This window comes from Amblyraja radiata, chromosome 38, assembly GCF_010909765.2.
Source record: "Amblyraja radiata isolate CabotCenter1 chromosome 38, sAmbRad1.1.pri, whole genome shotgun sequence".
Taxonomy (NCBI): domain Eukaryota; kingdom Metazoa; phylum Chordata; class Chondrichthyes; order Rajiformes; family Rajidae; genus Amblyraja; species Amblyraja radiata.
In genome coordinates this window covers 7,460,972-7,473,887 of record NC_045993.1, presented here as the reverse complement: position 1 = coordinate 7,473,887, position 12,916 = coordinate 7,460,972, and the positions used below count along the sequence as shown (strand labels likewise).

Genomic DNA, 12,916 nt, shown 5'->3' with positions numbered 1-12,916 from the left:
AAATTACAGCTGTGTTTATACATAGTTTCCCCATTTCAGGGCACCATAATGTTTGGGACACACAGCTTCACAGGTGTTTGTAATTGCTCAGGTGTGTTTAAATGACTCCTTAATGTAGATGCAAGAGAGCTCTCAGCACCTAGTCTTTCCTCCAGTCTTTCCATCACCGTTGGAAACTTTTATTGCTGTTTATCAACATGAGGACCAAAGTAGTGCCAATGAAAGTCAAAGAAGCCATTATGAGACCGAGAAACAAGAATAAAACTGTTAGAGACATCAGCCAAACATTAGGCTTACCAAAATCAACTGTTTGGAACATCATTAAGAAGAAAGAGAGCACTGGTGAGCTTACGAATCGCAAAGGGACTGGCAGGCCAAGGAAGACCTCCACAGCTGATGACTGAAGAATTCTCTCTATAACAAAGAAAAATTCCCAAACACATGTCTCACAGATCAGAAACACTCTTCATCAGTCAGGTGTGGATTTGTCAATGACCACTGTCCACAGAAGACTTCATGAACAGAAATTCAGAGGCTACACTGCAAGAAAACTACTGGTTAGCCACAAAAATAGGATGGCCAGGTTACAGTTTGCCAAGAAGTACTTAAAAGAGCAACTACAGTTTTGGAAAAAGTCTTGTGGACAGATGAGACGAAGAATAACATATCAGAGTGATGGCAAGAGCAAAGTGGAGGAGAGAAGGAACTGCCCAAGAGCCAAAGCATACCACCTCATTCGTGAAGCATAGAGGTTATGGCCTGGGCATGTATGGCTGCTGAAGGTACTGGCTTACTTATCATCATTGATGATACAACTGGCAGGACTGTCATATGTTGGTAGAATGGAGCAACTGGGCTTGTATATACTGGAATTTAGAAGGATGAGAGGCAATCTTATTACAATATATAGGATTATTAAGGGATTGGACACGTTAGAGGCAGGAAACGTGTTCCCGATGTTGGGGGAGTCCAGAACCAGGGGCCACAGTTTAAGAATAAGGGTTAGGCCATTTAGAACTGAGATGAGGAAAAACATTTTTACCCAGAGAGTTGTGAATCTGTGGAATTCTCTGCCTCAGAAGGCAGTGGAGGCCAATTCTCTGGATGCTTTCAAGAGAGTTAGATAGAGCTCTTAAAGATAGCTGAGTCAGGGGATATGGTGAGAAGGCAGGAACAGGGTACTGAATGTGGATGATCAGCCATGATCACAGTGAATGGCGGTGCTGGCTCGAAGGGCCGAATGGCCTACTCCTGCGCCTATTGTCTATAACTGCTGATGGTAGTAGCATAATGAATTCTGAAGTGTATAGACACATCCTATCTGCTCAAGTACAAACAAATGCCTCAAAACTAATTGGCCAGTGGTTCATTCTACAGCAAGACAAAGGTCCCAAACATACTGCTAAAGCAACAGAGTTTTTCAAAGCTAAAAAATGGTCAATTCTTGAATGGTCAAGTCAATTGCCTGATCTGAACCCAATTGAGCATGCCTTTTATATGCTGAAGAGAAAACTAAAGGGTACTAGCCCCCAAAACAAACATAAGCTAAAGATGGCTATAATACAGGCCTGGCAGAACATCACCAGAGAAGACACCCTGCAGCCGGTGATGTCCATGAATCGCAGACTTCAAGCAGTCATTGCATGCAAAGGATATGCAACAAAATACTAAACATGACTACTTTCATTCACATGACATTGCTGTGTCCCAAACATTATGGTGCCCTGAAATGGGGGTACTATGTATAAACACTGCTGTAATTTCTACATGGTGAAACCAAAATGTATAAAAATGGCCTTTATTAAAATCTGACAATGTGCACTTTAACTACATGTGATTTTTTTCTATTACAAATCTCAAATTGTGGAGTACAGAGGCAAATAAATAAATGATGGGTCTTTGTCCCAAACATCATGGAGGGCACTGTACGTGCCAAATAAGGACAGGCTCAAACTTGTTGCCATGTTTGAATAGCCTGGAAACACTTAACGCCTGGAGTTAATGACCAGGGGCCATTAGAGAGAACCATATATTAGCAGGATTTACAATTTGAAGAGATGAAAGAGGGAAACTATCTTTTAATCTACTTGCATTAAAATAAAGCTCCAGGGACTGTAACAACTGCAAAGCAAAGTGCAATGAATGATTTGGTATTTATTTGACCTGTGACCATCTCTTCGCCAATACAGTTTGGAATGCTAGTTCCTATCTTCAGTACTGCTGCTTTAACTCGTGCGGGTGAGTGCTGGCAGATTATTTAGGTGTTTTGGAGCATACACCAGAACGTAATCTTGCCCACACTTGATAACGGGTATTTATTCTCTCGTGTGGAGAGCATGGAAAGCGATTGAGAATGGGTGCTCGATATCTCCCCCCTCCTGAACTGCACTGTGAATCAATTGTTGCCCTGGCTGAAATGAGTGATTAAACTTTCCAAGATACCTCTATTGAATCTCATCTCAAGTCAACACATTCAAGAAATCTCCCATGTAGTTTAGTTTAGTTTAGAGATACAGCACAGAAACAGGCCCTTCGACCAGTGATCCCCGCACATTAACACTATCCTACACACGCCAATTTACACATACACCAAGCCAATGAACCTACAATCCTGTACGTCTTTGGAGTGTGGGAGGAAAACGAAGATCTCGGAGAAAACCCATGGGGAGAACGTAGAAACAGCACCCGTAGTCGGGATCGAACCCGGGTATCTGGTGCTGCAAGCGCTGTAAGGAAGCAAATCTACCGCTGCTCATTTCAAACTATTAGGATTAACATAGGAGACCGTCGGTAAGAAACTCAATTGCCCTGACCCGTGACCTGTAGATTCAGGTGGTCAATATGTAGCGTCAACAGCTGGTTAACTGATCAGTCAGTCTGTGCTCAGTGGAGAGAGGCAGAAATAAACATTTTGTACCTGGCCTCCTCATCAATCAGCAGTACAGGAATTCAATTGAAACTTGGATAGACGCATTAACTATCAAAAAACAATCAATCACTTTAGTTGAACCTAGCGCCTATACGCATGTTCCAGAGATTTGTTGATCAGATAGTTGAGTGCGCACAATCTCACAGACAAGGTGAAATTAAAACATTTCGCAGGTTCCCCGATAACACTAACAGTGTGAGTATATCTGCAGACAGCAATTTGAACGCATGCCCTGATTCTTTATCGCCTTCCCACTTCCCAGAATTTCAAACCAGAAAGGTGGTTGCTTTTATTAATTTGAAGACCACAATCATTTACTCAACCTCACTGATTAAATGTTTTTAAACAAAACTATTTTCTTTGCATTTCCACATTCTAAAGAACAGGAGCAAATATGTTGCTCTTAGAATGGAGACAAGGAGGAATTTCTTTAGCCAGAGGGTAGTGAATCTGTGGAATTCATTGTCAAAGACAGCTGTGGAGGCCAAGACATTGGGTGTTTTTTAAAGCAGAGATTGATGGGTTCTTCATTAGTAAAGGCATCAAAGCATTGGCAGGATAGATGTCAGCTTCCTCTCGTGAGTTTGTGACTCTAATTACACTCAGCCAGCTTTGATGAGTGGGCTTTCAACTTAGACAATAAGTGCAAGAGTAGGCCATTCAGCCCTTCCGGCCAGCACCGCAATTCGCTATGATCATGGCTGATCATCCACAATCAGTACAACGTTCCTGCCTTCTACCCATATCCCTTGACATCTTCTATCTTTAAGAGCTCTATCTAACTCCTTGTAACTTAACTCTTAACTCCTGTAAGAGCTCTACAACTCTAGCTTCCTTGTAAAAACGCAGCATGCCCAATGACACATGGGAATCCCTGGTTCATGGCTGCTCAAAACGGAGCAGCAGCGTTCTGGATGGCAAATGGATACTCTGGAACAAAAAAGGCCAATGCATATGACGGAGTGAATGCACCATTTGCCAAGCCACCACACCACCTATATACTGGAATTTAGAAGGATGAGAGGCAATCTTATTACAATATATAGGATTATTAAGGGATTGGACATGTTAGAGGCAGGAAACGTGTTCCCAATGTTGGGGGAGTCCAGAACCAGGGGCCACAGTTTAAGAATAAGGGTTAGGCCATTTAGAACTGAGATGAGGAAAAACATTTTTACCCAGAGAGTTGTGAATCTGTGGAATTCTCTGCCTCAGAAGGCAGTGGAGGCCAATTCTCTGGATGCTTTCAAGAGAGAGTTAGATAGAGCTCTTAAAGATAGCGGAGTCAGGGGATATGGTGAGAAGGCAGGAACAGGGTACTGAATGTGGATGATCAGCCATGATCACAGTGAATGGCAGTGCTGGCTCGAAGGGCCGAATGGCCTACTCCTGCGCCTTTTATTAATTTGAAGACCACAATCATTTACTCAACCTCACTGATTAAATGTTTTTAAACAAAACTATTTTCTTTGTATTTCCACATTCTAAAGAACAGGAGCAAATATGTTGCTCTTAGAATGGAGACAAGGAGGAATTTCTTTAGCCAGAGGGTAGTGAATCTGTGGAATTCATTGTCAAAGACAGCTGTGGAGGCCAAGACATTGGGTGTTTTTTAAAGCAGAGATTGATGGGTTCTTCATTAGTAAAGGCATCAAAGCATTGGCAGGATAGATGTCAGCTTCCTCTCGTGAGTTTGTGACTCTAATTACACTCAGCCAGCTTTGATGAATGGGCTTTCAACTTAGACAATAAGTGCAAGAGTAGGCCATTCAGCCCTTCCGGCCAGCACCGCAATTCGCTATGATCATGGCTGATCATCCACAATCAGTACAACGTTCCTGCCTTCTCCCCATATCCCTTGACATCTTCTATCTTTAAGAGCTCTATCTAACTCCTTGTAACTTAACTCTTAACTCCTGTAAGAGCTCTACAACTCTTAGCTTCCTTGTAAAAACGCAGCATGCCCAATGACACATGGGAATCCCTGGTTCACGGCTGCTCAAAACGGAGCAGCAGCGTTCTGGATGGCAAATGGATACTCTGAAACAAAAAAGGCCAATGCATATGACGGAGTGAATGCACCATTTGCCAAGCCACCACACCTCCTACACCACCTGTGGCAGTGTGCACAGGTCCTACTCTGCCTCAATAACCATCATGGAATCTACAGACCTGATGGTAAACACAAACAAATTAAATTTCAGAACATGCTTCGAGGTAGATTCAAATAAGGTATAGAACTGACCTTGAAGTACTGTCAACGAATATATTTATTATCAGCTTAAAAGTTGAAATCAATTCTCATCAAGACTAGCTGTGAAACTGAATCTGTTTGTAGCTATGAAACCCAAGGCACGGTGGCGCAGCGGTAGAGTTGGTGCCTCACAGCGCCAGAGATCCGGGTTCGATCCTGAGTACGGGTGCTGTCTGTATGGAACTTGTACGTTCTTCCCGTGACCTGCGTGGGTTTTCTCCAGGAGTTTCAGTTTCCCCCCACAATCCAAAGACATACGGGTTTGTTGGCTACTTGGTTTGGTAAAATTGTAAATTTCCCCTAGTGTGTGTAGGATAGTGCTAGTGTGCGGGAATCGCTGGTCGGCATGGACTCGGTGGGCCGAAGGGCCTGTTTCCCCACTGTACCTCTAAAGTAAACCTCATACGTCGACAAAAGATCTAATCTTCTGTTACAACAAACCATTGTATTATATTCAATATTCTTTCTTTCTTAAATTCCTTGAATTTGACCAAGGCCAGAATTCCACTTTTCAATGTCCTAACTGGTTTCCGCTCTTGTCACAGCAATGACTGACAATTTGGGCAACTTACACCTTCCTCTATGAATCTTTCTGCAGTTCATGACAGGATTTGTCACACCTATGTCTCCCAACGTCTCTTCTCAGTTGTGATGTTTCATGGGTCTGCCCTCATTTGGTTCCAACTTTACCCACCCAATCGTAGCATAAGCATTTTCTGCAACGGCCTATCTTTCAATGATTGTAATGCTGTGCCTGGTGTCATCCCCTCCAGCAGGAATCTTTGTCACTTGGTTGCATCAACCACTTTCTACTGTTTCAGCTATCCAGGCCTCCCTGACATGACATTTGACCTGGTGCCCATTACAATCTTTTCTAATCCTGCAGTGTGTTTAATGTTAAAGACGATAATTCACTAATTTGTTGTTTAAAGAAACAAATATAATGGTTGACTTACCACAGCGCTGACTCCGTAGGTAGGCGCAGGAGCAAGTGTGTGATAGGGATCTGCCGTGTAAACACGCCCATAGCTGAAAAGAGGCAAGGCATTTATTTGCAATGTAAAAACAGAAATGCTTGGCTTATATGGTATTAAGCATAAACAACAATGTTTGAGTCTATTTTCTACTTGTTGCTCATATTAACCCTTTCAACAAAAAGCATTTTCACAACGGTCACCCTCTCCGCCCCGAAAATAATGAGGGGAGAGGGAGAGAGGGAGAAAGGGAGCCAGGGAGAGAGGGGGACAGAGACTCAGAGAGAGAGACTCAAAGAGAGAGAGAAAGAGAGAGAGAGAGAGAGAGAGAGACCCAGAGAGAGAGACAGAGAGAGAGAGAGGCAGAGAGAGAGACAGAGAGAGAGAGAGAGAGAGAGAGAGACAGACATACAGACAGAGACAGAGACAGAGACAGAGACAGAGACAGAGACAGAGACAGAGACAGAGACAGAGGGAGAGAGAGGGAGAGGGAGAGGGAGAGGGAGAGGGAGAGGGAGAGGGAGAGGGAGAGTGGGAGAGGGGAAGATAGGGACAGAGGGAGAGAGAGAGAGAGAGGGAGGGAGAGAGAGATAGAGGGAGAGAGATAGAGGGAGAAGCAGAGGGAGTGGGAGAGAGGGAGAGGGAGAGAGGGAGAGGCAAAGGGAGTGGGAGAGAGGGAGGAGAGAGGGGGAGAGAGAGAGAGAGAGGGAGAGGGAGAGGGGGAGAGGGAGAGGGATAGAACTCATGACCAGGTTTTAGGTTTTTCTATTTCAAAGAAAGCAAGGACAGCAACACTAAAGACAAATGGTATTATTTAGAATCGTAATATTTCCTGTTGTAGAAATTAACATAAATCTTTAAATGTGGAAGCACTTGGGAAACATCCTAAAGAACGAGAACATTCGATTTTATAATGTTGCCTGTGCAGAGTTTAAAAACAGATACTGTAACTCGAACACTCTCACTGGATGTTTCATAGAAGCAGCCTGGCCAGTCTTTTAACATTAAACATGGTCTGTTTTTGAATGTGTACAGCGTATTGGTCAGGGTATAGTTAGTGTACTGCAAGGATTTCTGAATATACTATATAGAAAGAAGGCTATTATTTGAACTCTGTGAAATCAAAGACATCAGGACTGGTTTATTGAAGGTAAGGGTTTAACATTTTTTTCTCTCACTATAATGAGGAAGATTAATGGTGGATTTAATGGTTTCAAAATATGAATGGTTTTAAGAGGATATAAAATGAACTAATGGCCCTCTGGCTAGCAAATTGGAAACAAACAGAAATAAACTGAGAAATAGGATTATAGAAAGGGGGATTTCAATTACGTAGATTACTAAATAGGGAGCATTATGACTTTACATTAAAAGCACCAGTCTTATACAATTGGTCAAGTATTTGAAAATTGGAGAAAGCTCATTATCACCAAGCTTGAGGTGAGATGATGTCATTGGCAAAGATTCAGGAAATGCCTTATTTATCTATCACGATCACAATCCCATTCCCGCACTTACTTCCATGTGACCTATTCTTTCTCTCGCATCTTCTCCCACCTTGCTACACCAAGACGTAGATACACTTATGGTGTAGTGCAGTTGTGTACTGCCTAGGTGAGGTCTGCTGTATGATCACTTGCACTTCCTTATCTCTGTGACTCCCTCTCCCCTGACTCAGTCTGAAGAAGGGTCTCGACCCAAAATGTCACCCATTCCTTCTATCCAGCTGAGTTACTCCAGCATTTGGTGTCTATCTATGATTTTACCATGTTTGGCTGCAAAACAAAGCATTTCACTGTATCTAGGTACGTGTGTGACAATAAAGTATCATGGAATCATTGAGTTGAATGTATGGTAGCCAATTAAATTTCCAATCAGCACGTCTTGTGGGAGGAAACGGGAACATCATGGGGAAACACGTGAGGTCACGGGGAGAACATTCAGTCAGGATTGAGCTGGGGTCAGAGACTGCATGCCATCAGCACCACTGCTGGCTACCTACATTATTCCAGATGAAAAATGAATCTAAACTCTGAGAATACAATAGTGAAGCTAAGTAATATTAGTAACCTTTTTAATACAGAAATTCTCTATAGGTCTGGAATTGGCTGAAGGATCACCTCAAGGGATTGTAGGTTGACCATATCAAATCAATCATCTGCTGCACGGGTTGTGAAATTCATGGCATATAAACAACTCGATATGCTTCTTTCGAAAAATAAGGCATTTCTCAAAACAAAACAAATCACACCAAAAATAGTGAAAGTAGTCACATTTTAAAAGTCCACAAAATAAGGCAAGGAAACCTTTTTGCTCTCATTGTCAGATTGTTCTATCATTGGTGTTGCAACCAACAATCCAACACATCAAGGAGGTGAGGGATGGGTGACATTTCAGGTCGAGAATCTTCTGAAGATGTCAGAATATATCAGAATCCTCTCCCAGATATTGCTAAATTCTAGGCAGCCCTCGGTGAATCAGTGAGGACACATTATTATAGAGTGCTGGGAAAGGCTATTAAAATAATTCTTTTTTGTATTAACTGCCTGCCTTATTTTATATCAAATGTTCAAATACTGGGTAATGGAGATAGGGAAGAACAAGCATTAAAGATCACAATAGTGCCTGCCAGCAGTGAGGGTTGAGACGATGTCAAAATGTCACCATTTAATAGATGGAAGGCTTTCTTGGCTTAATTTATAACCTTCCAGCTACACTTTAACTCGTTCATCTGTAGGCTTCAAGTCAAGGGATTCTCCATTAAGACTGGGTTAGTTCAAAAAAGCAACGCAAAGATATTGCCTTTAGAAAAAATATCTCATTTGGCAATATCTTTCGGGAGAATAACTCGGAGAAAAAAATAATCATGAAACCGTTGAGAGAAATAAAATAACTTAAATGTGCCTTTACCCCTTCTGGTTCTTTTCTTATTTTCTTGTCTTTGACCTGACCATGATTTTATTCTAATGGTAAGGTGGTGAAGAATGACACCGTCTCTAATATAAAGTAGTGCTGTTTGTTCATTCACTCATGGGCAATCCATACAATGCTCTCAGCAATGCAACCCACATTATAACAACATTTCAGAAATCTAAGAAATTATGCACTTATAGTTTCTCATCATAAATGTTCCAAACTGGAAACTTCAGGATGGAACTGCACGATAGCATCCAGCACAGAAAGTTCGGTGTAACAACAAAGACTTCAGAAGCAAACAAACAAAGGTTCTTACCTGTCACTGTATGCAGTAGCAGTAGCAGTTGCTGGCTGCGCATACCTATAGGCTGCATATCCACCCTGGGAACAGTCAAGAAGATATCTCAGAACACTGCAACATGTGCACACCACACACACCGACGCAATGAAGGGAAAACTGCATTTGTTTCATACGTTACGCATGTTAAAATAACATTTAATGGGTGTACCATTCATTATTAGCAGTGCAAATTTTGCTTTAAATATATTTTTTGAACGATTTTTAGTGACAATTTAAATATCTGGCTGTATAATTATCAAAGAATTATGTCTGATAATTTGAGAGGTGCTGAAAACTGCAGGTAGATTTTCATCTTTGATGTACAAGTAATTTAGCTAAAAGACTTCGCTCGGGCCCTCACTGGCAAATTACATCTGCCAACACTCGCTGCCCATCAGACCTATGCCCCATTAAACCCATAGGCTAACATGCAAGTAACTTGGGAATCTGCTGACCCTACATATTATGCACCATTATGAAACCAAGAGTCTGGATTGCATTTTTGCCCTACGTAACTGGCTGTTGATTTCAGTTCCACATATGGTGAAAGGATAGACAGATCCATCCATCTTAAGGTTAGATCTTCTCAGCAGAAGGTAGCGACTGAAAGGGAAAAGAAATATCAAGTGCTGCCAATCCTAATACCATAGGGATAAACAAAAATATGAAAAGGACTAGTTATAAATTTCCATTCTTCAAGCACAACACCCCCCTTCCTGTCCCCATTTCTCTTCAGGACTTTGCAGCATAGTTGAAGGGCTGCAACATCCCCCCAGCCCCCCACCAAATGTCAGCCTTTCATGAACTGAGCCAAGAAGCATTAAGCTGGCCAAGTGCAATTGCCTTCACTGCCATTCCACCCAATATTAATCGTGCATAAATTGCTTTTATAATCAGAACTCCTGGGGGTGGGTGAAATGCAGTCTGTTGAACAGGAAATGTCTAACAGATGTGCAAAACTAGAGCAGATTTTGAACCCGGCTTGGAATTTTACTTTAGCAGCACTGCCAAAAAGATGTGTTGTATAATTGCCATCTGTAATCCAAGTGCAGTAGATCATATTAAAACAAATGCAGTTTTAAAACATTAGATTAAATATGCAGTTACAAATGAATCTTTATTTTCTAAACAGTCAAGCTGTGGTATCTGTCAATCAGGAGAAATTGGAGCATGCGAATGTTTGTATCTACAGCACTAGCAATCACCAACCAAATGATCCACAGACTAACTCTGGCCGTCCCAGCATTCTCCAGTGGACGGCCCTGAGCCCTATTTGCTATGGCAAGCCGAGTGAAGGAAACAGCCTGGATTACTAGAGCGTGCAGCCACAATTCTCAGTATTATATACATATATATAATGTATGTATGAAAATATAATAAACATTCACTATCACCATTCATTCATTGCAGCCTCTCCCGCATACCTAAGAGGTTAACGTTCACGTCAAGCAAACCACATTAAGAGTTCTTGCTGCAGTTAGAGGTGGGAGCTGAGATACTAACCAAACTCTACAGCATATTTGTCAGGCATATATGGAAAATAAATTACTTCTGATAATTGCCTGTGGGAATTAACTTTATTTTTAAGTTTCATTACTGACCAGCAAAAGGATTTAATAAAAATCTTGAATACATCTACATTTATCTCCTTACTGACATAGTTATGGTCTAAAAAACATTTTATTTTTAACAATGAATTTCATGAACTCTAGTTTCAATTGAAAGTGTAGTCCAGAGTAGATTTAGAGGCGGAGAGGAGGTAGAATTTAATGCACTCGTTGAATAAGTTTTGCAACTTTGGTAAAAAGATTAGATAATAGGTAATTGCATCTTCTTCAAGGGGTAGCGAAATGCAGGAGCGGGCATTTCATGGCTCAGTAAGAAAATAAGACAAAAACACCAGCCCTAGCTTCATTTTCCAATCAAAGGTGTGTGAAAGGACATCGTGTTGATGAGGGTGGGACTGGGACAGAGGTCTCAAGTAGGGAGACAAATTGCTGGAATGACCCTCAACAAGGGAAATGCTGGTTCTATGTTCTAAACAGTGGGAAGGGTTTGTGGAGGGAAGCAGGATCTGGCTCAGTTAGTGAGTATGCCGCATGTGAATAGCCTCCCGATATTCACTGCCAAGATCCACAAGTAATAAAGCCATTTGGGCGAGCTGCTGAAAACATATTAAAACCACAATCTAGCAGAGATCTGCAATTCTGAAGAAAGAATTGGTATAAAAGGTGGTGACACGGTGGTGCTGAAACTGGCAGAGCTGTTTCCTCACAGCTCCAGGAATCTAGTTTAATCCTGACCTCAAGTACTGACTATGTGGAACTTGTACATTCTCCGTGACCACCAGCTGCTCCAGTTTCCTCCCGCTAGTGGGACGGTAGATCTATTTGCTATTCTAAATTATCCCAAATGTGGAGTAGAGGGGTAGAATCTAGGGGTTAGTGGATGAGAATGCAGGAAGAATAAAATGGGATTAATATAATGCGTGGTTGTTGGTTGGCATGGACTCTCCGTGCGTTTCTGTGCAGAATGACTCGGACTCCAACAGCACACCCTTCAGTGTCATGCACAGAAAGGCATTGGTGATGGGATTAATGGGATGTACTGTTTCAGGTATTCACTTCCAAAACAAATACGGCAGACTTAATGGATGTTTTTTGATAAAATATATAGCAGCTCTATTCTGTCTGCTTTATCAGAGCCATAGTTCTACATCAATGAATCAAATTCAGTTTTTATTAGATTAGATTCTGTGTTTTACTAGAGATTTGGTGATCACATTATATAATTGTGTCTCCATGGAAACTGAACCTCAGAGGCCTTGAACATTTCTTGTACAGGCTGCAAGTGAAAAGTGATCAGAAGGCAACAATTCTACTTGAAGTGCATTTAAATATTTATGAACAAGAAATTCCTAAATATCTGAAGTTAGGCACTCAATTGGGACTGCACAAATGCAGTGAGGCGTGAATTAATGGGAAAGTACAGTGGTGTTTATGCCACGATGTATTTGAGTGAATAAGAGTGACTTGGTTCATTGGAATTCAATGCTGGGATCCCATTAGGTTTTATCTGCACTCTCCTGCATGATTCATGTACTGCAGGCTGGTTTCACATTTCCAGATGATATTGCTTCCACTCTTTTCAAAGGAGAATTTTTATTACCTCATTCATCTCCCTTATTACAGACACGTGTCCTCAAAGATTTCTTCCAAGCCCCAGTGTAAACAAGGCTATTATAATTACCTATTTTCAGTGACTAGGTGAAACGGACTGATACAGTATTGCAACCTTTCAGCTGTCAATGAAATGGGTTTTTGGGGGGAAAAAAAATATTTAAAAACCCATTCATATATGCAACAGGTTAGCTGTAAGGGATGGAAACAATTAGGAATTAGTGTTACTCTGGGTCTCTCTTAACAGTCCCTATTGCAAGGTTCCAAGAAGTCTGGAAAAAAACAATTTCCTGTTAAAATGTTTTCCATGGAATGGGATATGGG

General features: G+C 41.5%; 1 protein-coding gene across 10 annotated transcripts in view; it reads right to left on the bottom strand.

Annotated features, from left to right (window-relative positions):
• LOC116966763 (RNA binding protein fox-1 homolog 2-like) overlaps window positions 1–12,916 on the bottom strand; it is a 209,913-nt gene that overhangs the window by 5,507 nt on the left and 191,490 nt on the right. For all 10 annotated transcript variants that reach the window (XR_004410067.1, XM_033013085.1, XM_033013086.1 and 7 more), the window contains 2 exons: window positions 9,390–9,454; window positions 6,140–6,212 (listed from right to left, as the gene is read on the bottom strand). Coding sequence is in view for 9 of the 10 variants with exons in the window: in XM_033013085.1 (XP_032868976.1) it covers window positions 6,140–6,212; window positions 9,390–9,454 (138 nt within the window). In the remaining variant the exon portion in view is untranslated. The remainder of the gene's footprint in view (window positions 1–6,139; window positions 6,213–9,389; window positions 9,455–12,916) is intronic.